Below are 27093 nucleotides of genomic sequence, written 5' to 3' on the forward strand. Positions count from 1 at the left end.
TGCCTTAACTAGCAAATGAAACTAACACGTTTCCAATATATTCAATTAGATTTTTCTAGTACAACGTGCATGCTCTCCAAATCTTTACAAGTACTTTTTTACGTAGTTAAAGATTGCCTTTCAACCTGACATCTCGAATCTTGATTTATTTACTGGGAAATGAGTGAATTTTATGTTTTTCACTTTCACCTCCTCATCGATGCATTAGGCTCATCCTCTGAATCGGATGACAAGATTTTCTACCTCCAATGTAGAACGCTGACGGACTGACAGATGCCTTTAAGTGACTCAGAGGTCACAACTGGTCTAACACCAAACCGTTATGAATCGTTTATTCATGTAATTTAGCACAAATTTGAAAGAATGATTCGACTTTTACTTTGTATTCTAAAATTGTGATCAAACGCCACATTGATAATGCTTCCACTTCTCTAGTGCTTTTCAAGCTAAACCTAGAACCACCGTGGAATTTATTTTGTTTTCAAGTGTCTTTGGGCTCTCAGAAGCCTTGCAAAGACCTCTTCAATCCCTGTTACTTGGTGAGTTAGTACTTGCCACGTTTGCGGTCGCACTCTTCTAAGCCTACATAGACTAAATAAAACTTCTGCAGTTTTGAAGAAATTTAGCTCAGGCTTTTCGAGGTGCTATTTTTCAGTCCTATTAATTTAATTGCACAAATTTATGTCATTGGCTTTGGCCAAACATTATTGAACTTGATTCAATGAAATATGCACGAAAAATGTGATCATGGCTTGTAGATATATTACTGTATTGTATTATTTTTCCTCGATGATTAAAATCCCTTTCTGTCGATGAAGACAGACACAAAAGAGCACCACAATTCAATTTCGTTATGCTCCAATCAATCTCTATTGAAGCACAGAAAAATGTTAGGGTATATGAAGTTTACGGCAAACAGGACCACACAATCATCAGATGTGCAAAATTTAAACATCTGAAAACTTTTGTTTTTGTTTTGCAACAAAATACTTATTAAATATTTATGAATAGCGTTAAATGTTTTTGTTTTACTTGGATAAAATTTTCTCTGGATCATCCGCAGATTGTAATGGTTGGGGGAATGAGATATCTCCTGTTCCAACATCCCAAAAAATGTCAGAGAAAAGACTGACTTATGCTACATTTGCCACATATCTTTTGGGAAAATAAGTTGTCAAATTATATGGTTAGAGAGTGGTGAGCGAGGAAAGAGGGGAGAGAAAAGGGTGAAGGGAGGAGGAGGAAGAGGAGGAGGGTGAACACTGTGAATGTTCTGCGTGCTTACAACGTGGACAGCAGTTGGCAGTTTTCAGAGCGAGAAAGGAGGAGCACTGCCAGTAGTTCCAAGAGGTGAAACGAAAAATCACATGTCGAAGACCGTTAGCGTAGCAGTTGCAATGGCTTCTCCAGCATTGGTACCTGACGGCCGTCATTCAGGTGCCACGGCATAAATGATGTATCTAATGCTGACTGAATTGGAAGTCAGCCTGGTTGTAATATGAATGTGGGACGGGATGATGTTTGTCTGACGAGTTCTTTCTGTTGGACCACTGTATCCAATCGTAGATAAGGTATCTTGAATGTGAATTTGTCTTATTAGCTGCGGTTGTAAATTAAGGTGATTTGCATTAGTTCACTGAACCCAAAGACTTTGTAAGTCAGTACCTGACCAGATGTGTCACTGGACTATTTCGCACCCAAACTCGTAGTTATACATGGCACATGTGTTATTTGCTAAGGAGCCATTTCAAGTGTGGTGTAGTTGAGACTGATGGCCGTGTTATTGAATGACGCCAGCACCATGGCACTGCACCGACAACAAGGCGGCACGACGGCAGTTTATTTATTTAAAGGACCTGCGAATTAATAACCGAATGTCACGAAGCATGTTGACACCAGTGCGCTAATTTGCGGCGGAGAGAGGACGCACACTACCGCAAGGACAGGGAAGGAGGGAGGGGAGGACGGAGACGAGGGTGGCTTGAGGGATGGGTGGGGTCGGTGCTTACAGCGAGAAATGCTTGAAACACACATTTAGACTGCTGCAGAACAACTGCATTGGTTCGATTACATACCTTAATACTCTTATCCTGGCTTAGCTTTGTGTAAGTAAAGTAGTATCACAGTCATTATTCCCTTTCGTGTAATTTTTTTTCGGCTATCACTCTCACAGTTTTCTAAATTCGCAAATGAACGCCAATTCCACTGCAAAAAATTGCACCATAATTTTGATTTCGTGTACCGCAAATTCATTCCAGTTGGCTCGACTGTCAGTAAGTGAGATTGATTGTTGTGTGATGCGTCTCAAAGAAAGCGTCAGGGGCATCTATCCAATTGTCAGAGTGTGGTTTGGAAAAAAATTTCTTACTCCCTTAAATCACATGAATAACTCCATTATTTTTTTGGTTTTTCTTGTCAAAATGAGGTTACGGAAGTATCCCCTTTCATTCCAAATCTTATCATGAGAGCTTTCTGTTTCCTCGGCAAATAGCTTTCGCGAACAACAATTTTCCAGTATTTTGACAGAAATAGTAATGGTAGAAAGGATATTGTTAAAGCAAATAGGATAATTGTTTGCGAGTTTAATTGATGTGGTTTGCTAAAACAATTTCCAAGTCCCTGGCCGTCATTTACATGTAGATGGGCGGGAAAAAACGGTTTGTGTAGGTGATGAGGGATTGCCAAGTATGCAATAGACCCTCGTATTTACCATCAACGGAATCGTTGATGGGTTAAATGGGTCATCGAACTCCCTTAAGCAATGAATCACGAGCCCAATCAGCTAATTTGATGACCTCCTCCGGCTCTGAAAATAAACACCTTCCAAATAGAGAAGTACTTTATTAGGAATAAATCAGGCACAACTACGCTTACGTGACATCGTTGTGAGGTAGACTTCAATCGAATGTCAATTTCCTTATCGCTAGATGATGCTAAGTATTGCAACATGTTGAACATGTTCGTTATTTCATTCGGTAATGCTTCTATCACCATGCCAAATAAAGGAAGTGAATAATCGTATTTTTCGCTACTGCAAGTCCTTCAGCAGACCAAGTGCATTAGTAGCAGCTGAATTGGAAAGGCTACACAGAAGGAACTTACACTAGCTTCAACGAAGGACTGCCTTTGGTTAGCTAGCGCTCCGTTGAAGGAATGCTACTAGAGAGCAGTGACGGTGACATCAAGTCATCAAATTTGGGTTTGTGAGATGACCTCATTCCGGCCCTCTTGGAGGGGTTATATTATTTTTTGAGGTCATGGAGTTGACAACCCGTGAAAAGTTATAAAACGGGCGTGTGCGACTGTTTCCTCCTGTTGCTGCTACTGTCACGGTGTAAAAACGCTTGCGGTAATAAAATTTTTGTGCTTGCATAAACATTTCTAAAACCTCTTCAGTTTCTAGGTCTGGTTTTAATAGGTCTCCCAACCTATTTGTGTGCATCCGCTTAGTTAGTGGTTGCAACCTTCACAGTTGAAAGAAGACATCGGTGGTACGTGAAGCATGTTTTAAGCATTTATTATGGCACTTATAATACAAATCCAGCGCCTGTAGGGGATTAGTAATAATTATGACCAAGAAGGGGGAATTATTCGCACACCTATTTTGCAGTTTGGTTTACATGCTTTATATGCAAGAATAATTAATGCATCAATCATTAATTGTTGCACTTCGTAATCATGCCAACAGACATGCTGAATTATTTAATTGTTGGGAGATGTATCCCGTTTGGCTCTGCATTTATGCAAAATCTCAGGGTTAATTAATTGAACTTGGTTTCTAAAACCGGTGCACTGCCATCAGACGCCTCGTTTGGATTCTGTTTTTTAATCAGAATGCTTTGAAAACTTACAGAATTCAACTTCATTGATAATCCACCTTAGTATAGGACGATTTGACGAAATTCAGTGTGGGGTGGAAGTTATATCTTCAGAATAACCATGACAAATACGCCTACGAGAACCCACTAGCTATTTAGAATGGAGCAAACTACTTCTGGTAGCAGAGCAGATGGTGGATGTTGGGAAATTATACACAATCGCGGGACTTTGTTCTCTCCCCTAAATCCCTCCACTCACTCACTGGACCCCAGGTTCGTAGACAGAATAGCCAATTAATATCAAACGGGCACCATCATCTCCACCCCTTTCAAACATACGTCACCTTGCCTGTTGACCGCATCAGATGGGGCCAGCCCTTGCTGAGCCCAGTTCTTGCATTCTAAATCCACCTCTGAAAGAGGTCAAATCGAAATTATTAATCAGCAGTAATTCTCGCGCCACCTAATGTATTCGATGTATCGATGTGAATTAAGTGATCTATGCGATTTTGATATTTTGGTATTTCTGAGGGCCCTTTTAACATTTGTACCAAAAGGTAGATAAGCAAAATGTTTTGTGAAAATAAAAGTACCGTTCAAAGTTGTCACCAGAAGTGACAGAGGAATAAAACCAAAAGTTGGAAGAATTAATGCAGTGGGATTACATAGAATGGCTTATTTTACAAAACCTTCTTCGAAAATGCCGCTATACTTAGGTGGGCTACCGCTGCCCTAGGCCAAGGTTCACTGCTATGGTCTATGGACTCATCACAACATCTTCAAGCAAAATTTACTCCATCCGTCTGGTGTGCGTTGAAAGCCCAAATACGATGCATACTTCCAGCACTTTTTCCTTCATTAAGTTGCATGTTGTCTTTGAGGTGGTTGCCTTCTGTCACTTTTATCCTCCGACAGATTAAGAGCTCAATTGTCAATTTCACCGTTTTAGGCTTTCTAGAGCTCTAAGGCCGCTTGAGTGCCCCTTTGTCGGTTAAACAATCAAATGTAAGTTATTGATGCGCTAGTAACTGCTTTCCTCGGATGATAGACCTGCTACTTCGAAGAGAAACTGCTCATTTGGTCATTTAGGATACTCTTGCCATTTGCTAGCACGCTCTTTTCGGACTGTCTCGAAATTTGCTCCTCCATTGTTCCGATCTATCGCAATCCTTTTAGTTCTACAGCAAGAGTTTCAATGTGGTATTTGCCTCTTGCCTCACCCAAATGCGTTTTGCCTTGATGCTAGAGAGCGTGCTGCATTTTCGTAAAATTAGAAAAATTGACCTAAATTTTGATTTCATTGATAAGAGTTGCTGCCGCCCTACGGAGATCAACCTCGAAACCGAAAAGATTACTACGGATGCAGACACGGGTTTTGTTTATTGTTTGCGAATTTGGCGTTGTCCATGCGCCAATTGGTACTGCAATTCGTGCACATGAATCCTCGTTGCATTTGTATTCATGGATGTGGTTTAACATTACACCGTCTACAATTTCAGAACGGGTTATAATTAAGGAAAAATGAACATCATTTCAATATCTGCTTTGCTTTTTTCCATCTGCCAATTGGTCCGGAGCGCCTCAAACTGCATTGAATTGATGAGTGGAAACAGTTTTGGTCTCTTCTGTCCCTCCTACTCCGGCTCCCTTCCCCTCGATATTCCGACCGGGAAGCGATACTCAAAGCTCCAGATTGAGTCTGCGAATTTCCCCTACGGAGGTGCAGTTCTCTCCAAGGTAAACTTCACCAGCCTTGAGAGTCTTACCTACTTGCGTATTACGTCTTCCGGCATTGAGAGGATTGATCCCGACGCATTTTTCAATCTCAAACAACTTACGCATCTTGATCTATCCAAGAATCGCCTCACCTTCATCGAACCTGGCACATTTAGGGGACTGAAGCTGAAAAAGCTCATTCTCTCGGGCAACAGTGGCTTGAAGCTGTCATCTTCAGCTTTTTCTGGAGCAAAAATATTCAACTTTGTCGCCAAAGACTGCAATTTTCATTCCATTTCCTTTACCCTCTTCAAACAAAGTGGTACGCGGCATATCAGTCTTGTAAACAACAGAATTCGTACGCTATCAGAGGAATTCTCCGTTCTCATCATACCGTCGGATGGAAGTTGGGGTTCAGTCGATCTGTCCAACAACAGCCTAGTTTGTGATTGTGGTCTTCTCTGGCTAGCCCAGCTCCTTGATAAACAACGTAGATATATGGATGATGCTTCTTCTGAACTCGTCAGCGTACGCTCTCCCAGATATCCTCGTGAAACGACAGAAGAGGAAGTGTTCAAACCAATGTATCGGTTAAATCTTACCTGTTCAGCACCGAAACACCTTGTGCAGCAGCGATTTCCTCTTCCTGGTGAATTTGATTGCCCTGCACCTCAAGTAACTGGAATAGATATTGCCATAATTGGAAAATTGATGGAGACGGTTCAGCTGACATGCCACGCTAGAGGACGCCCAATGCCAAACGTTGCTTGGGCATTCCAACAGCACAACCAGGAAGTGCATCGAATTGTAAAGTCTCCCACACAGCTGCCTCCGTGGGGCGGTGATCAGATGATGGATGTGTCGATTGGGCTAAATGTGAGTTTGCGGGAGTTTCAAGCACGCGATTTCTCATGCATAGCCTGGTCTGACTTAGGACTAAACAAGCCAGTACAGGTTTCACCCTCACAGGATAACTGGCTCAACGAAAGTCCCAGCTCCTCATCTTCTATTGTACCACGAGGTCCTCTTCCCCCGGAGAAGGCTCATCGAGTCGGTGTTCGTTTAAGCGGTTTACACATTGACAACCATGAAGGTCTCGCTGAACTGTTGCAAGGATCGACAACTAACGATTCGGCGTTCGATAGAAGCGGTGAGTTATCGGCCAAAGGTTCTACCGACTTCAGTCCATACCAACAATTATTTATTCGTCGCTTCACTCCACTGGATCTCATAGGCGCCATCATTGGAACCTTTATAACCACTCTGATTCTACTATGCATAATCACCAGATGCGTTCCGCACTGTTATCGCAGAAAATCCCACCCATCCAAACACATTCTATTACAGTATGAAAGGAAGCAGGTATTGACGCCCTTTTTGAAGGAAGAAAACAAAAATGAGTCAGACATTGTAGAGCAAAACAAAGGTCAACCTCAGCAACAACAACAGCAGCAACGACAAGAGCAACAGTCGGCGTATTTTGGTGAGGCAGCAACCACAGTTGGTTCGGGATCTGGCCCGGCATATTGGCCAGTGCAGGACTACGCCTACTCCACCCACGAGTACGACGTGCCGGGGATGACGGATCCACTGGCCGGAGCCATGCCTCTCTCCCCCCACCCAATGATGGGAATGTCCAACGCTACGGGCACCCTGGTGCGACGAGGGCGGCCTATGTCTACTGCAAGTCTGCACCCGAGTGCTATTCAGACCCCCTATCTCTTTCCCAAAGCAGCCACCTCAACCACAGGTCTCATTCTGCCTCCTGTGGCCACAGTCCCACCCCTAGGAGTCGTCGCCTCTCCCTTCCTCTCCTACGCCACTGTACCTCAACCACCCTTGCCGAGTCAACAGCCCCCTGTCTACTTCGGCCATAATCACCAGCTCTCACTAAGTGCACTGCCCAACGGCCAACTGGTAATGACGCCTACAATGAGTCGCAACGTGAACGGTGCAGCATCGCAGCAGTTTGAGGAGCCCGAGGCGTGCGTAGAGAGCAGCGTGACCAGTTGCAACTCCGAGAAGAGTGCGACTGAGCGTCTCATCGGGGCATCAGGGGGAGTGCCGCCGACGCAGCAGCACAAGTGATCACTGTAAATCTGCACAGCCACCACCAGCTACCACTCCGTCTATTGAGTGACATCTTGTGGCATTTAATTTTCTCTTTCTTACTTCCCTTTCCCTCATCCTCTATCTCACCCACTCTCACCCATTCAACTCCTTTTCCACACTCCTGTGTGTCTGTGTTTGCAATTGTGGAAAAGTGAGTTTTCCTGTTTTTCAACCATTACAAAACGATCAGAGATGAACATATCAGGGCTGTCACTCTATCATGATTACAAGTACTTTTCACATTTTGACTTCCCATTGCACCGACACCACTGCACACCATGCATATAAGCACTCTCCCCCCACCCCACTTTGAATTTAGGTAATTATATCAGCAAAACCGACACGACGGCGTCCCTCCATGAGGTCAAGGGATCGTATAGACTAATGGTTAAGCTCCAAGATCCAGACTAGCCCTCTTTCTATTTCAAAATATGAGTAATTCGTGGGAATGTCTGAGGTTTAGTACTAAATTTTTTACTACATCCGCCCAGTTACTACTAAATTTCGAAGTGGCATAAGTTATTTCGGGAACTACTGCAGGTATACGTAGACCTAATTTTAGTAGAGATATGAGCCAACAGTTTAATTGCTAATTAGACTGGTAGGCTAGTTATCCGCTACAAAGTTATTCCTAAATGATAACTAAAAGAAGTAATGAGAAAATTTACCGATTACTCACAAGCATTTTTAAGGCTCACACAAGGTAAATGTTTGAAATTCGAGTGCGCGTAGACCTGCTATGAATGTGGGTGGAAAGGCTAGGTCCTAGTTCAGTCAGGTACTTATTTGATGGAGGATCATCTCTGGTGGGCATAAAAAGATGCCCCCTTTAGTACTGAGCAAAATCAGCCGATGAGTGATTGGTGCTAGGGAGAAACTTCAGCACTGAAATGCCATTCAATCACATTTTACTTTCGTGCAAATCTCATGCCTCTTGTACTGACACACCGGATATTTCCGTAGGACTACCAAGAACTTTAAGAGCACAGATTTGGGATACATAAATAATACATACCTGACAAGTAAATGGAAATTATTCACGGATTTTGCGCAATGAGATAATAATTGGTATTTCCCATCAAACGACATTCGCTTGAATGTTTTATGAAGTGGGGTTAGTGAGGCATAATGCAAACCTGGAAATAAATTTAGTCTGCAAAATCCACTAGCCATGTGTAACTGGATTTGCAAAAAAATAAGGCCAATTTGAGCATGCAGAAAAAAACTGCTTTTTCCGAGATATTTTGCCATTGCCAGAAGCTGTGGTGGCGGGGAGGGGGAAGTGGCCAAGTCAGTCATAGTGACTACAATGGAGGGGAATTAGTTAGGTATGAATGCTATGCTTTGACCCTAGTAGGGTAGCAGAAAGCACGGGTGGAGGCAATGACTCATACTGGTACGGTTGGTCCGTATTAATTACACTTGCCACACCTAGGCTCGCCTGAAATGATAAAGCGGGCGTTGGTGGCATGCCACGGTGATGGCAGCAAAACCGTGTTCCGACGTGCAGACATGCGCACTGCCCCTGCACTAGCATCATCACCATCATTGCCACATTTATAGACCGAACATCAGCAACGCCTCACTAACTTCTTCACCTCAAACAGGGCGAAAGCGCACAAATACCCGATACTCCATACGCATATCGGAAGGGCTAGAAACTCAAATAATGGCATCTACAAAGCAGAAGAAATAAGTGTTTACTTTACCTGAAGTTTTGACTGAAAAACGTACGTTAAATAGCCATTAACCAGAAGCGTAAATATTTATTAAATTCCTTAGAATGTTCAAGTTGTGCTTCCCTACGCAGTTCCAGCAGATTTCGATAGCCACTTCAGTGTCATGGTAATTCGCCCACATTTTTTATGAACAGCTAATTGGCTTTCAGGGGGGAATTGGAACGCTATGGCACTTCATCCAATGGGGCAGCAGAATTGTAGAAATTTAGAGGCTCTTGCTCATAGACCGCAGACCTAGCTCCTGACATCAAAATAAGAAAGTGGTTAAACAAAAAAGTGTGATGTGATAGGCGAACATGGAAGCTTAATGCCTAGCTTAAACTACGATGAAAACAGTAGATTAATTAAGAACTGGAACAGATGGAGAAAAAAGTTTTGTAAAATCAAGCAGCGGTTGCCTATGAGGTTCTAAAGTTACACAGCACAAAATGATAGTGTTAACAGAGGCTTAAGCTGGGTCCTATTGAGTAGCACCTTCATGATCTTTTCTAGAGACCGCACCATAAAGGGCCTCAGTAGTCTTAGTCACAATTGTGAACCCATTGCTATTCGTTCCGATTTTACGGCACCATTGCGAAACTTTGTTAATAGAGAAGTGTTAACATGGCCTTATAAGTAAAGTGAGCGAAAATGTAAGGGGAGAGGGTGTAAGTACAAGCTTCTTCACAAAATGCGTATCTCACGATAGAAACTTTAGTAAATAGAATAGACCTTCGGCTGCTTAATAAGCAACTCAACAAATTTACACTTTGAGGGCTAATGATAATTTATTGTTGTGCCTTGGCTAAAAATACGCCTACCATCTGAAGCCCAATGGACGTTTGGATTACTTTGAGTTATTCGCTTCACGAAGCGAGATTCGCTCTAAAATCCCGTTTCCCCCGTGTATACTTAGGAGCAACTAAAGTTGAATACTTACATAGGTGGAAGAGGCGTCAAATGATTGCAAATTTACGATTTTATTGCCAGGAACACCACATTGTTAATAATCCCACAAATACCACTGTATGATTGGACAGCGGAAGTGAAAAGGTGGCAATGCGTCGGACAGAGCAAAATGAGTAAAGCCATTCGATATGCTCCTCTCAAAGTTACTATTGGCAGTTTCTTGTTTGGTATTCACGAGGAGTGTGGCCGTATATCGTCCTTAGTTAAAAAGCAGCAGTCTTCTAAGGAAGCATCAGGCTAATTATAAACAAAAGAACAAGCATACAGAAGCAACCATACCTTCACCTCTCGTCCTCATCAGGAGATTTTCTACAGAACCTCGGTTTCTACATATGCTAAATTTGTGTAGGTTAGCCTTATGCAGTTAGTGCTCCCTTGGGATGACAACTAGTCGCTTCAGCGTTGATGCTTGCATGCATGCTAAAAGTATATAACGGCCTTGATCACTATAGATTTTTATCAAAAAAGAGTTTTGTCGGTTCTCCAAGTAGATCCTGTCATTATTTCGCCTAAATGATAAGCCTTCTTGCACTGAAGGCTGGTTTCAGAGGCAATTTAGTTCTATGTGAAATACAATATCATAAAAGTTCCACTGACGAAAAGTTTTTATTTACCTTAAAATGTGGACGTTTATTCAAAGCCGAATTTGCCAAGTGAATAAAAACAAATCTTGGAAAAAGAGAGGAAGGAAGAGGAAAGCAAAGTTGGCAATTTTAAAGCTCAATAATGCCTGCAAAATTATACGCCAGCGCAATATCTTCATTGTACTTAATAAAAGGTGGTCCAGGTACAGGTTGTTTTGAAGGATCACTGAGCGTCTGCTTTACGTTATCTATACAATTGGAATGCATTTAACAAGACCTTGGTTGTGGGCAGATGAGAAGTGGAAGTTATATCAAAAGTCGTGCCTTTTTGGTTTTGATTTGCCATTAGTAAGTGCCTATTTTCATCTCAACTTACAATGTTTGCAACAATTGTTTAAAAACAACGAATTATGCTTATTGATGCCATATTTTGTCGAACAGCATCGAACCACAGAAGAGTTAGCTTACCCCTGGACATGCAACTGTAGGCTTGTACTGATCACATATTTAGGCCGCGCTTCAACGCCTAATTAGTGGCTTGTAGCACGCGTATGTACGACTCATTACAATTAGAAATGAGATTAGATGTCACTTTTTGCAGATGTTAGCTAATAACACCGGGCATTCGACTCCAGTGCTTCTTTTTTAACTTCGTCTTCTTATCTGCACATTGCCTACAGGCAACTTGCTCAAGTACCTGATTACACCAAGGAATCGAGTCGTTAGTGCAAGAACTGGTATAATCAACTAGGCGAACTGATCGCGGCATTTCCTTATTTTTTATCTGCAAGCACTTATGCATGGCTAAACTCCACGATGAAGCATTGTCCTCTAATGCAAGTTAATGGTAAACGTCTCAAGTGCAGTTAACTTTTGCATAAAATAGACAACAAATCTGCTGCATACATTAATTAACTACGGTGTAAAAGTGAAATTGCAAAAATGAGCAGTCAAATCACTTTCGATCACACCACTAATAATTACTTTCAAATTCATTTTACTATGGCAAAATTGGTAGCAATACAAATACCTCACAACCTCTTCCGTGAACTTTGCGTCTTTTATTATTAATTATTAAACAATTATTTGCGTTTAGCAGCAGGAAAAATTTAATCGCTTTTAATTCTGAAATGGATTTGTCATTCAAAGTACAGTTGCAGATTCATAGGTGGAAGATGCCATTTAGGTTGGCAAAACTTTAGAATCCAAAGGATTTCGAGACTTCATCATGATCACACAAACATCCTTTGAAAGTACATTGGAAAACGGTCTCTCATCACTTTCTACCACAAACCATGATGGAATCAAATAGGCCAAAAGCATCATCACCATTTTGAGAACAAGATATGAAGCATCTTTTATTGATATTTCTTTCAGCCAAAGAAATAAGTATGAGTCGCCGATGATAAAAGTCGAATAGTTAACAGACCATTTAGAATGAGAATAGTTCTTGATGCTATTTTAACACTTTTATGAACCAGGTGTGTTGATTTAACTCCAAATTTCACTTTTTTGTCCCTCGCTTGTGTTTTCATCATTAATCTTAATCGGGAAAAATTTGATGTTTCGCCACCTTAACTACCAATATGTTCGTGTGGAACAATTTTATCCCAAACCCAATGTTTGTGAGCTGACACATCAAATGAAGTCATGTGTTTGGATTTGCAGCAAAACGTGCTACAGTTAATCACATGACCCATGCCATAAATGATTAGATTCACGAAACACTTCTACTTAGTCTTAAAATATGCGTGCCAGTAGCAAAGTGAGCTGCGAATTGCATAAAATAATGCCGCACAACTCTTCAAAATTATTTTAGCGCGTCTTCCACGCGTATTCACATATTTATGATGAATTCGGAAATAATAACGCGAATTGATAGGAGTTCAGATCCTTTCTCATTCTTTTGTACATTACAAACTGTATTTGGTAGTGATCTCAAGTCAATTGCTTTGGCTTTTTACGTTAAATCGAATTGCCAATTTAGAGGAGGAAAAAAATCTGAATTGTTTTGGTACCACAGCTTTATTGTAATGCCCAAAAGTGGGATGTTTTACATGAAGCGGATGCCAATCTTGAGGGAGTGGTAACAAATTAGCAGGGCGGAATTAACGTGTCTAAAACAATGCTCCATGGAGGAAGTGCAGATAGATAGAAAAGCGGTTAAACACACCAGCCAGATATGAATGTATGAAATATCCCAAGGCTCACAGTTCTGTGAATTTGACCTTTTGAAAAGCAGGTATCATTGCTTATCCCATGAATTAAGAAAATTCCGGTAGTTAGGATATTCGGGCGTTACCTGCTTTTATCGCTGATGGTGGTGGGGTGCCACAACTAGAACCCAGGTTCTTCTCGCCACGGTAACCCTATTACCTTTAAAAGGAACTCCAAGGTACACCCCAAAAATGGGACCAATTTAGGCCACACCGGCAGATGACTACACTTCTCCCATCATATTTGATTTCGCCTAGCATAGGGTTGCCCATTATTAAGTAAAATAGTGAATTATTATAGTTCACTAGCAAATTTGTAGACCAAATTTCTTCTTGGTTAAATTAGGTTATCTTTTCAGGCATTAAAGAGGTCTTATTACTTGTATTGGTATGGTCATATATTGAAGCAAATCCACACATTCCACCAGGACTTAGCTACCTGCTTTCTTACAAAAATCAAGTGCATCACTTTTAAATTATCTTGTAACATCAGTCTTGAGCGTTTTGGCAGAGACTGCACACCGACTTGCGGAATTTTTAGCTCTTCGCGTGGGAATTTTAAAGACATCGATTCACGCAGTGGAAACTTCTGCAAGAAAAGTACTGACGCGAAGTCGCACGGGGTAAAATATTTTTTACCCAATAAGAGCCACACATACGTAAACCTCAAACCTGTTCTTGCAAAATTTTTTAAAGGTTTGTCGCATCAAGTGATGATGTGCTCAAGGGAAATGCGATTGAACTGTCACTTCCCAAGTGAAATCCACTTCCCACTGGCGATTTCATCATGCGTCCCATTTCAAGTATTCTTGAGATGATTTAAAGCTTACTTCCTACGTCATTTTTCCAAAACGGAAAACGGCGAATTTGAAAGACTGTTTGCAAGTCGTGAAAGGTGCAGAAGTGATTGTAGTGCTCATTCTACACCAGAATAGGACTTCCAAGAATAATTGATTAAATGATGATGAGGAACACCTGATGCAGAGAGTCCATTAACAATCTTTATGATGGTGGCGGTTTTAATTTGCATGGCTTCCCTAGGATAGTGCTAACAGATCTCCCAAATCGCCTTATTTCATATTAATTTAAGAAACTTCGTTCCCATTATGACCACGCGTTTGTCTAAGTACGGCGATAATATCGTAATTATTGTGCAGCCAACAGCAAAAAAAATTTCCTTTTTCCTAAAAGAGTAAGAAGTTATGGAGAATTTAAATGTCATTTGCAGTATCGACACACTGACATAAATTAAGACAAAATGTTATTTATGTTTAATGTTTGTAAACTAGGTAGCTATATTCATTCATTCATTTAAGTGTACTCACTATTTGAGAACCTGGAACTTAACTGGAATTTCGCATAAAATTAAGAATGACTTTACTTCAGGGGCATTATTGCGAACCCACCATAATTCTTCTTGTTTTTTGCAAAGTATGAAAAAGAAGTTGCGAACAAGCGTAGTAGCGCCCATCGTGTTCACCGATTGTGCTTTTACTGAACCGCTGCGTGATTCTGTGGGGGCTTTGAAGACTTCTACAGGGAAATTCCCTGGTTCAATAAAGTGACACATCACCGCTTGAGCAGGTAAGCGACGATCCACATACGAGACAACCGTACTGCAGATTGTGCAAATGTTCTTGTTTCTATAGTATGTTATATGCCACCGAAAATGCCATTGAGACATATTTGGCCGGTCAAACGCATTGGCTTCAATATGAATTTTTAGCTCAGTTGGGCAGTTGTTACCATGATGATGTAACTTGTAACGTTTGCCTTTTTCCTGACATTAGTCCTCCAGTACTCGTGCCGACAAGGGATTCCTGCATTACAGGGTGATGTTTAGAAACTGCAACAAGTAAAAAATGTTCCATATATTTTGATTATCTGAGTCCTTGACCTACTCAATTGACTGTTCAACAATAATATTTCAATTGCATGATTTCCTCTCCGACATAATTTAAAGGAGTTGTCACAGCTGGTGATAATTAGCGCATGGAGGGTTCTATAATACAGCACAAGAAACCCTGAAAAACGTAATACAGTTTGTTTTCTACTCACAAATCTCAGTATAGTCCATCAATTTAGGCCATAAGATTTCTCAATCCTGTGCCCTTTACATTGCCCAGTGTATAGTTTTTGCCAGGAAATTAGGAATTTGGGATAAATCCTACATTTCAACTAGTGCAAGGTATGGAGGAAATAATTCTCTCCCTTCCTTTATTAGTATGCGAGACTCATTGTTTACGTGATGCTCATTAGCTGAAATTCTGGCAGTAGGTTAATGAATTTTTTATTGTTAGGCGTGACAACAAAATACCAAGCCAACTGTTCTTGCATCGGCCCTTATTTAAACCTACTTCGATGCATTTAAGTGGATTTACTGCAGCCATATCAGGCGAGAACCGCCATCCATTACAAATCGAGCACGTGTAACCCTGGAGGAAAGTTTGGAGACAAGTATCTCTGGGCTCAGCTGACCGCAACAGGAGAAGACATGCAAAATATGCGTGGCTGAAAGTGGATTACTATGACTACCGAGACCTTTTCAATCCAAAGGGCTAACTTGCGGTATTCATTGCTCCAATGAAGTGGTAGACTCACAACAATGACCAGCTTTCGTTAAGTATTTATGGTTGGCAGTTTTGGATTCAGTGATAGAATATTTGTTGTATTTCCAAGAAGTATTTTTTGAACAATCTTCGTCACCTATCACTATTCCTTTAAAACTTTACTGTTTGGTTTGAATAAAAAGTAGTGAAAATACCAACAGACAACTTGGGTACTGAGCAGTTCACAGAATTGACACCCAGAATGATCCGGCAACCTGCAGTTATTGGTATATAATGCGACAAGCAGAACCATTGCCTCAGAATAATTTATGATTTATTTTATACCACAGTCAAATGGGACTTCATAGGTGGAGATTTAAAAACATGGAAAATTGATCCTACACATATTGTTTATCCTTTTCAAACGCATGTCATGCCAGAAATTGTGCAATGTATTCTCGACAACCTGCCTTTTTATGTCCATTGTGTTTGTTCGTTAAACCACATCTAGCAGACTATAAATTGGTCAAAGGGAGTCGTAATGTAGAATAGCTTATATTCTAAATTTTCGCAAAATAGGCTAACTTCGTGATATTATGCATGACCGGAAATTGTTGCTAATAAATGTCAATGACGCTAAAGAGAAGGACAGCTATTGTAGACTATTTGTAAACAAGAAGAGTTAAAGACTAACTAAGCTCCTTTTATGCCGCAGCAATTCATAGTTAACTGATGCAGTATCACCCAAGCCGATGAATTTTAAGACAAAAAGCCAATGAACAGAGGTAGTGTTTACGCGGTGTATCGAAGATTGAACTGAGTAGGGACTCCATTTGGTACGACTTAGTATTGAAATAAATCAAAGAGCTGGCCAAGTAAATTCACTTGGACTAAAATCCTGGATAGCAGACATAAAGAATCCAATTGGACTCTCCCTTCTTAGGCGCTGTAGCATTTTGGCTATGTTTGTATCTCTCTAGCCTTCGTATACACCAAAAATTTTGGCATAATACGATTTAGAGAGGCTTGCGGGATAAATGAGCAACCAAAAGATGGTACTACACACTAAAAGAATCTAGTAGCAGCCAGAACTATAACTACTTGCACAGTCTAAATTCAAAAGTTGTTATGATTTACTTACTCGGGAGCAGTTGAATCTAATCATAGGTAGTTGTATTAATTTGGAAAAAAAAGAAGACGCGCGCCCTAGCTAAACTATCAAAAAGACAAAAGTAAATTTTGCAAAAAATTTTAAAAATGCGCAGTGGTTGTACAAATGTTAAAGAGCTCATATTGGTGTTAATTGTTTAAATGATTAAGCTTAAGCCGCTCCACCTAAACGATCGGGATTTTACAATTTGATTGTTATGCGTTATATAGATCGAGCGCAGTATGAAATCCTACAAGATGAGGAAGTACCGTACAATGCGGAAGATCTTGAACGCCTCCCACTGGTACCTCTTCAGCTAGATTCGACACACAATTTGGATTTGTTTTTTTCCCAGATTTATGAGTACCACCAACTCGGTGGGTTTACTGTAAGTCACCGATGATATCCTTCATTCATTTACTCGATTTTATATTGTGTTTTGGGGGACAGTCTGTGTAGTCGGACTATGTTTTCGTCGCGAATTTCGTTTCCAAATCCTGGAATTTTAGCCGCTCTCATCCTCCCTTCCACACATAATTCTGCCTGACTATGCTTTTGGTATCATGCCCGATTATGAATTCTAAAACCACTCGTACAATAAAAGTGTTTATTTGTTGCCCATTACATATTGAGAAATTTGGACGATTTAATTTGGGACTTCATAGACTTTCGTTTTTACTTGGAAACTAGGATTACTCACGTAACCAATCCAGTATTTGCGTATGATCTACCATTTACAACTGTACAGGTCTCACTCGAATGTGTGGTTCCTCTGGACTTAACACCAGTAGCTTAAAGACTATTTCGAACGCTGAACTTATTGTAAATGAAGATTTTATATTGCTTTAGAATATATTAAAATATCCATATACAAGTCCCGTGTGGGCACGAGGTTCCTCTGGGAGAGGAAGGCCTGAAGTATCTGTCACTATTCGAGCAATTTATTGCCCTTGGTATTTATTGTTACTTTTCGTTTTAGGTGATAACGGCCAACTACGTGCTTTCCGCGTTGAAGTTCGTGTTCCTCTTTTTCTGTTGTATGGAGCTGGTGGTGTGTATGAAATGGAGCAAGGTACTGGACCCCAAGACGACCATCAACACGTGGGATGACATTGCGGTTTCACCGGCGGTATGCTGGGCCTCGTTGCCACCGTTCGCTGCGCTCTGCCTCTTCGTCGCCATCCTTGTTTTCGTCTATCATCTAGTAAGTTCTTCTCCCCTCCTCTGCCTATTTGTATTTATTACAATTCGTAGAGTTTTCTTTTACTTCTGGGCTCCTCCGTTCTGCTGAGTCGTATGCTAATGTCACTTTGGCCAGTATTTACTGCTTCATAACACCCGTTAATATTGGTTTTTCAAAAAATGTATATGAGGGTGTTTTCACTCCTATTTGGATGAATTACACCTGGAGAGCAGCGTCTAAGGCGAATTTCCTGGATCGGACGTAGATGCGTTGCATTTTTTTAAGTTGGCAATATTAAAAACGTTGCGGTGTTGTTATGTGAACTCACACAAAAGTGTATGAGACAAGGTATTTAATCTATAGTCGAGAGGACCGTCCTCAAGTCACTCTTAATGTGTGTCCCCACCTTATTAGCCACGTAGAAAATGATTCACTTAATTCAAAAACGAATCGACTACCTAATGGAATAATTTAAGCATTGTCTTTGGTTAAAGACAATAGGGGCGTTGAGATTAAACTTCCCTTATTCATGTTGGTAACTGTAAAAAAGTACTTATTTTGCTGCTTACTTCGATGTCGGAAGGGGTAGCCCATTCGTTTGGTAGAAGCTTAATTCTTTAGTTGCGCTGCACAGTATCCCATTCGACCTCACTTCATTCCCTAAAACTTTTGGACGTACGACGCCATCACGTGATCCTCCAGACCTGTTGTTACTTACTTTTTTCTTACATTAAGCACATTTTTGGAGAAGTAGCATTGTCGACTCATGAAACTTTATGTATTTCACACCAACTTGAAAGTCCGATATCTTGTCAGTTATTGAGTGAAGAAAATTCATTAAACTACCTATTCCCAATGATAGGTGAGTCATAAAATGTCCTCCAAGACACTATAAGAGCATGGTGTAAATAATGAGCCAAACTGAAGAATGTGATTATTTTTTATTTTACAGAAAATGGCACTAATTGCAAAATTCTTGAATGCCTCCGTATATCCGATGGATCTTAACCGTTTCCGTCACACCTTATGTATACGCCATGTTTTTTATTCATAATCTCTCTAAGTCGAATTTATTCGCACTAGCATGTCCATGCCCAGATGAGGTGACTATAGGTGGTTGTGTAATTTCTAGATTCGCTCGGTTATAGCGCTGGCTCAGATGTGGGGTGTTCGTCGCTTCTGCACTATAGCTCTCGATATGCCTACAAGCGACTCCGAGCTGAACGACTTGACCTGGAGCGAGGTCCTGCGGCGTCTTCTCTCCGTACAGGCGCAAATGCCCATTTGGCGCACCAAGGTATTGGACGAACTCGATGTTTACAATCGCATTCTCCGTCAGACGAACTACCTCATTGGTATGGTTAACCGGGAGGTCATCCCCTTTCGGTTTCACCTACCTATGGTCTCTAACCCCTATATCTACCTACCGCACTACTATCTCCTTAATCTCAAATTCCTTCTCTTTTTGGGACCCAAGTCTCCCTTCGCGTCTTACTCGCAGCTGCGTCCCGAGTACAAGTTCCTCACAAGGCGACTCGAACTTGCTGCTGAAATGGCCAAACACTCCCGCATCATTGGCCTCATTGGCCTTATTCTAAGCCCTCTTGTCTTCCTTATACAGATTCTCCTATTTCTCTTCTCTAACGCTCAACGATTGCGTTATCAACCGGCACAACTTTTCTATCGAAGCTGGTCCAATTATGCTCGTTTGTATCTGCGTCACTTTAATGAGCTCCCACATGAATTTGACATGCGCTTGAACCAAGCCTACAAACCAGCAACAGAGTACTTGGATTGTTTCCAATCTCGCCTCTTGAGCGTTACGGCATCACACTTGGCCTTCACTTTTGGTGGCCTTTCAATTCTCCTTTTCGTGATCAGTCTTTTTAGGGAGGGTTTAATCCACCTCACTGGTTATTTGGCCGCGATGGCGGTTGGTGGTCTGATCGCTAACGTATGCGCCAACTTCACCCCCACAGAGGATGCTATCCGCTTTCCCCGAGCCTCGCTTCTCGCCACCTTAGCGAAGATCCACTACATGCCCGATAGTTGGAAGGATAACCCCCACGCGCACAACGTACGCTCCGAGTTTTCGCAACTCTTTCAATTCCGCGCGGTTGGTGCAGTTGAAGAAATTCTGTCTCCCATCCTCGTACCCCTAATCATGCTCTTCTATATGCCCCATCGAGGTCTGGACATCGTGGACTTTCTGAGAAATTTCACCACAGAATTGGATGGGGTTGGTGATGTTTGCAGTTTCGCACAACTGGATATACCACGCCATGGTGATCCTGAGTGGTGCCCCATTGTTGGCACAGCCCCTTCATCGCCTTCTTTGGGTGATGGGGGCTCCGACGACAGCATTGGTGTTCGAAATCTTCCTGCAGTTGGTGGGAAAACTGAACTAAGTCTGATGCATTTCCACCACACCAATCCTACCTGGTGCCTTCCTCCTAATAGCAAGGCTTTCCTCAGTGCCGTCAGGAAACAGGCCTTTAACGATCTGCAGCGACACCAACGAGTGCAAGCTGATTTTATCTGGGGTATGAATGCGTCCACTTCTCCTCTTTTTGCATCACTCTACGCTGAGCAAGATATCAAAACCACTACAGCAATGTCTGCGCAGCAAAAGTCTGATCAAGTCTACTCATCCGACTTTTCGATTCATGCTAAAAATGTATCCCATATGCCGACTGCCATGGAACAGCCATCCTTCGGCGTGGCAGGCGCACTGATCGAGTCGGTGAGTAAGGGGAATACACGGACACCAAATACTGAAATTGGGACACCAGCTGAAGTTTCGTCCCCGACCTTGCCGCGTCAGACGGAAAGACAGGGTGCTTCTAGGTCTGCATCATTGCTGGTCGCCCCTATCTCAATACCGTTTCATGGAATGGCCACCTCGGGCCTCTACTACAATCAGCAGGCCCTCTATCAACCCTACATGTCACAAATGGAAGAAAAAACCATGAACATAAGCCTTATGAGTCCCAGCGTCGGTGGTAGTATGTCTTACGGAGAATTCACTACAGACATGGACATCAGTTCGCTGTACATTCATGATCTTCACCAAAGACGGCGAAACGCACACCGACTGTCTCAAACATCTTCTACCTTGCTCCCATGTGTAGCCTCCAACCTGCGCCAACGCTCCTTCACGAGTGATGGTTTGCAGGAGGAGCTGCGCTACCAACAACCGGCTCATCGTTACCTGGGTGCTGCTGGGCGGGGCCGCGGACTGGTGCACGGAGTCTCCGTGCCTGCAAGTCTGCGCTCGGCCCGCCAGTTCGAGGGCGTGGTAGAGGAAGAGGTGGACGCCGACGTCGAAGAGGAGAACACTCTCACTACGTCGACCTCACAGCAGCAGCAAACAACTTCGGTTTCCTCCTCCACCGTTATCGCCGCCGTTTCACCCCACATTCTCGGTGATGATGTGCAAAAGTGGCCCGACCTTCCACCACCCACCTGCTAGTCACTTGTATCTCGTGATTACCCATACTTTTCCTTCCATCCCTGGCAGCTCGTGGGGGATGTTTTATGTACTTTGGATGTTCTTTTCATGAACATACGCATGCGCTGCATCGCTTAGCACACGCTGTGTACTCCATCTGAACGATTGTCACTGTGACTAAGTTTTTAGCTGCTGATTATCCAAGACGCATCTTAACCGCACTTGTCACTCTTGTTATCACTTTTTTCCATTCATACGATTACAAAGTGCGACCTAGCCCTTCTTATTTTGCATTACTTGGCGATTTGCAGCATATGTTTATTCGCTTGCTCTTTTGTCGGGATTTTTTTATATTGCACATTATATTCACAAAAAGATCGATGACTACAAGGTTTTCCCTCTAAAGCCTTGTGGTGCGATCTCAACAACCATTGCGAAGATCATTTTGTAGAAAGAGCAAACCTTTCTTGAAAAACCCGGCCTTCTATGATATTTGTTACAGGCAATTACCCATTTTAGTATCTCTGGCAACCCGATACGATGCACGTAGTCCCTATGACATAGTAGTCAAGGCTGTTCAGCAGTATTTGCTTTAATCCAAGTGCTCAGTCTGTTTTATTGCGGCTCAAAGGGTTTTCCATTACAGCTTAAGATTAGCAAAATATTTCTCTCTATACTACTGATTTGAATACGTTACAAACTAGCTTAAAAAGCCATCTAAATGGGGATGAAGGAAGTTTTTTAGTGCTTTTGTAAGGACAAAATAACACCTTAAAAAAGTGTTGAGATAGCAAAAAAGAAATAGAAGGTGAAAGCAGCTAGAATGTGACCTAGTTTAGTTTACGGATTTCTCGGCTTGGTTTGCCTCTCCGGTCGATTCAAAATCGTCCGCATAGCCGTCACTGGCCTCAATCGTGGAGGCGGTTACATTGCTTAGAGACAAGGTCTTCTCTTGGAGGGTTTCACTATTCGTTGAGATCGGAACATCAGGAGTGCTGATGTCTGGGACCGAAGTATATGTGAGTGAGGAGACCAGATCAATTGAAAGTGGCTTTTTGTGGAGTTTTACGGGTTTGGGCGATGAGAGGCCTTCCGATGTGATAGGCAGCGTGACAGAGCAATTGTCCTGAATGCTTTGTGGTTCATTAGACTTTGGAAATTCTTTCAAACTACTCTCTGGCTCTGGGACAACATTAGACCGCTTTCGGTTTTCTCTGCAGGATACTTCCTTGTTAGCCATTATTGGGGCCAGGACTTCTGTGCCTGATAGCGAGTTTTTATAATGGACCTCCCCGTAGACAGAACTACTCTTCATGCGCAAACCTTCACTGAGTTTAAGACTTTTCCTCGAATTCGAGGAGGTTTCGATAGGACTGCCTCTGGTTGAAGTATCAGGTGGTGTTTCGCACTCAACAGGAATCGAAGTCTTTGCGCCTGAAGGAGCGCTTTCGATTATCTCAGCGTGAAGCGACTGTGGTGGACGGATTGCGGGCCCAGTCGTTTGAAATCGAACGTCTTCTAGTGTAGTGAGCTTGACGCTTTCATGTAGAGGATTCCCTGTGGAACAATACATGGTAATGTTTTCCTCAATCACCCCCGCATTACACGTGTCTTGATCCGGGGACGATACCGCATCGACGCTACTTCTTCGCACGCATCCATTTTCCATTACATAATTATACGGGCTTGCATCTACACACATGCTTTCTAATGTACCCTCGACTGCGTGCGAGGGGAAATTAACTTCAAAAAATCGCCCATTACTGTTTTTTCGAGTTTCTGACCGATTTTGCTCAACTTTACTAGGCAAGAAAGATGGTGCAGATACCTCTTCAATAGGACTGAGTGCGTTTTGAGGCTGATAGACGAGTGGTTGAAGAACCGACTTGCGGGTCTCCTGTGTTGCAACGCAGTCCTCCGCCGATGGCTGCGTGTGTGGAGGCCTTTCTGATTCAGTCGTAGAACAACTACCATGTTTCAGTGTGAGTATTTTCCTCTCTGTTGAATCTTGATGAGCAAAACATTTCCCAGAGGACGCCTTGTGTTGATTCAGCTCAATGGGGGCCTCAGAAGGGGCAGGCGGGAGCAGACGCTGCAAAATAGAGGTCTGTTGAAGTTGCGGTGACCCTGCAAGACCGCTGAAACTGTCCCATGGAGAACAGGGGGAGGTGACCAATTCGTGACGGAAAAGTTCATCAATAATATCATTGGAGAAGCAGTCAATGAGGTTGGTGCCCGTTTCAATGCAGGAGTCTACGATCTCCTCGGCTAGCCAGTCGCAGAGGCGCGAAAGAAAGATGGTGTTGGATGCCAAACCACCTCGTCGCCAGCGCTCCTCATGCGCAGCCTCTGTGGTTCTGCTATCTGCCAGCAACCGCCGGTACTGCTCAACCGGTAATCGAAGAGTCTGATAAGTGGAGGCTATCGAGGGTTCTTCTGTTAGTGGGGTTTTTACCTATGAATAATTTATTTGACGTCATTATATGGGGTTCATAGCATGAGAAGTGTTAAAGTAAGAAGTCAATATCTTGAGAAAAACGTAACATTGCAGGACACAAATAGCACTCTTATACATTATAAAGTCTACAAAATTCTTGGCAGTGCTTTACAAAACAAACCTATTGGACTAACCATTAACTAAAGGCGAGAATTTTCATTCGGAGGCACTATAATGTGTAAGCAAACTAACCTTTGGAATACATTGCGCTCTTGAGGAGTACTCGAAATGACACGTTCTCGGCGAATCGTGACGATTTTGTTCAACTTCTCTGGTTCCTAGGGTTTGATTTTGGTAAGGCGCCTGTTGCTTTGCGTAATTTCTTATGAATTTTTCAATAGAATCACTGAGGATAAAAAACTTTACATTCCTTCTCACCACTTAATAAAAGATAGTGAAAAATGTGTGGTCATCTCATATTCCACTACCACATGGAAAACCTCAAACATGTATTTTTGCAACTCTACATGATTGATAATTATGCAGTCATGGACGGACTCACCTTGATGCAGACGAAGATTCCGAAAGTGAATCAAGGAAACAACCGCGTGAGGGGGATATGCGGATCCCTTTGATTGCATTTGAACCATGGACTTCCAATGTTGCTCCCCACTTTTCAAGGAAGGCTACTAATTCAGGCGGAAACTTTCGTTGATACTGGGAATATTTTTGTGATCGAAAGCCGGGAACGGTATCCACTCTCGGTGATTCAGCTGCAAAAACAAGATTTTTCTATTATTTTGAAATAATCAACATAAATATATAATAACATTCCCCTAAGTTTTTAAATTAATGAAATATGTTAACATTCAAGAAGTAGTGTCAAGTACACAAACTCCGGCTTGATTTGCAGGACTGAGGCAAATAAGATTTTTGCAAATTTCCAACATGCCCCTCGAAGCTGCTACCTAGTGAGAGACGTTTCAGGTACGAAGAGAGAAGATCTGTGTCATGCGTTCTACATCTTGCAGGGTGACGAAAAGCCTGGACAGAAAATCAAGTTAATAGGATCCAAATATCACGAAAACAATGCTGGTGTGGTTACTGTGCCTTGTGGTACGCGCTGGCTGTCTCATCGACCCGACGCCCCAAAGCAGATCTTTTCCCTTTCCGAGCTCCTTTCTCACCAAGCAACCGAACACAAGGCTTCAAAACACCACTGGATGCAACAGCCCCCCTTGGTAGACGGTAACGTACAGACATCTTGTTTCCAGTGGGTGGCATGTGCAAATTGACGGCAGCTCTCTCCCCCAATATGTCCGAATCTAAATCCAGCAGAGCAGCCTTTGACTTATTTATGAGCTGCCTCAACTGTGATATCTAAGATAAAATAGAAGTCAATTCTATTAGTTTACTTTTGAGGCATTCAGTTGGCGTTCTGTTGGAGCATGAAGGGGTTTGCGCTGAGGATAATTCAAGTTTTTATCCCTAACGGGTGGTGAACAGGTTCGCAATGGAGGTCGATTAGACACTGCTCTGTGGCTTTCATGCCTGATTATCGGTTTTACCGCCTAAAACATAGGAAATCAGTGAGTCTTTTCGTGGTAAATGTCATTCAAAACAAACAACGTGTACCTCGATAGATTCTGTGTCACGATCCTCTGAGTCTTCGGTTGGATACTGGGGAAGATTGCTGAAGGCAACGTCGTGCTGAGCCAGGTATGATGCAAGCTGCAGAAGTTCAGGATTGGAATACTCCATAAATGGTTCCCTTATCCAGAAGCCCCTATTTTCGGTCATCTTTAACGGGAAAATACTTATATTCTAGACTATTTATTGGAGATAAGTCTCTATAAAAAAGAAGCCCAGTCAGTTTTGATAACATTTATGCACACAACATATTTTTAGAATAGAGTTTAAGTTGAAGCAGATTTATGAGCACAAGAAACTGATGGGATGATATAACGACACGAATCCATTAAATGTGAGTGTATTCGTTCTCTTTTGATGTGGTAGAGACTGTTCAATGATGAAACCAACGATTGAAGGATCTGTTTTTCTGTTTTTGAATCAAAGCATAGTAGGCTTGACGAATTTTCTGAAACCACAGAATAGGTTGCCATAGGGAAGATTGGATACAACGTAGCCTGCAAATGATCAGACACATAATCGAGGCGACGTTTAAACTCTTCTTGCAATATTAAATTGTTTTTATTGAGTGGTACAACTTCCACAGCTTCTGGATTCGGAGTATAACGTAGAAGAGTCGATTGAAAACTTTCAAGACCACCATACGAATTAATCAAATCATCGCCTAGTTGTTTGCCGTTGTTCAAAAAAGGTGAGTTAGAAGTACTCTCGCACGCGTTCTCAGAGGAGAGTCGCACCCACCGGTAGAAAGCCGCGGAATTACGATTCCATTTGGAGAGAAGGTCGAGAAACTGCCTAAACTTCCTTACGGTTGCAGTTTTTGAATATTTGTGGTTGTCCAAAATGTAAACTAACTCTAAAAGAGTAATATTCCGCTGGATTTGTATGTTTAATTGCGAAAACCTTTCACCAAAAGAACGATGCGGTTGATTCATCAATGTTTTAAAGAGCAAATGCAACCCAGATTCCTTGATGGAGATAGCAGATAAAATCTGGGATATGTTAAAAAGGCATCCCTTTAGTTTCATGATCGGTTGACACAATGCCTGAACTTCGGCGATGTTTTCTTCAGGGAAGCCAATTAAAACCTCGCGAAAGAAACGCTCTGGCATGTATGTGATGTTGCTGTCAGTCAAACACCATGTTAACAACAACAAATTCAAGCTTGCGTTGGTTTCGTTGATATGACAAATACGCAATGGAGAAAGGCGGGAGATTAAAAACTCATTAATAAAGACCACGCATTTAATACTCTTCTTATTTATGTGCGCGTCCATTGCAGGTTGTAATTGCCCGTACTTCACGTACTGGAGAAATAAGTAAAGCATACGCAGGGAGTGTTCATATACTGAGTCAGAGTTTAACTTAAAATGTCTTAAGATATCCGCTTTGTACCTTGGAAGGCCAATACAGTAGAACAAATCAACCAGCGCTGATGCAGAGTCCTGAACTGACATTAATACTGCGCTCCACTTTGCAATTTTGCGAGTTCGGAAAACCCAAATTCTACTTATCCCTCGAGGATCGCATATACTCTGGT

The 27093-nt window shown here is 42.1% G+C and overlaps 3 protein-coding genes across 3 annotated transcripts; 2 read left to right on the forward strand and 1 right to left on the reverse strand. All coding sequences in view use genetic code 11, as the record gives it.

The window, feature by feature from the left end:
- Positions 1-5339: 5339 nt before the first annotated feature.
- Positions 5340-7622, forward strand: EGR_01656 (Slit 1 protein; the record flags this gene model as incomplete). The annotated part of the gene is made up of 1 exon (XM_024490905.1): positions 5340-7622. One exon carries the CDS (start codon positions 5340-5342, stop codon positions 7620-7622), a length of 2283 nt encoding a protein of 760 aa, XP_024354770.1.
- A 9427-nt stretch (positions 7623-17049) lies between these two features.
- On the forward strand, positions 17050-21487 carry EGR_01657 (Autophagy-related protein 9A; the record flags this gene model as incomplete). Its single annotated transcript, XM_024490906.1, has 3 exons — positions 17050-17220; positions 17812-18036; positions 19148-21487. The coding sequence occupies 3 exons, from the start codon at positions 17050-17052 to the stop codon at positions 21485-21487; spliced, it is 2736 nt and encodes a 911-aa protein (XP_024354771.1).
- An 814-nt stretch (positions 21488-22301) lies between these two features.
- On the reverse strand, positions 22302-25703 carry EGR_01658 (hypothetical protein; the record flags this gene model as incomplete). The annotated part of the gene is made up of 8 exons (XM_024490907.1): positions 22302-23023; positions 23270-23921; positions 24156-24309; positions 24466-24676; positions 24895-24947; positions 25009-25283; positions 25319-25474; positions 25539-25703. The coding sequence occupies 8 exons, from the start codon at positions 25701-25703 to the stop codon at positions 22302-22304; spliced, it is 2388 nt and encodes a 795-aa protein (XP_024354772.1).
- Positions 25704-27093: the final 1390 nt, after the last annotated feature.

Source organism: Echinococcus granulosus (assembly GCF_000524195.1).
Source record: "Echinococcus granulosus chromosome Unknown EG_S00006, whole genome shotgun sequence".
NCBI classification, from domain to species: domain Eukaryota; kingdom Metazoa; phylum Platyhelminthes; class Cestoda; order Cyclophyllidea; family Taeniidae; genus Echinococcus; species Echinococcus granulosus.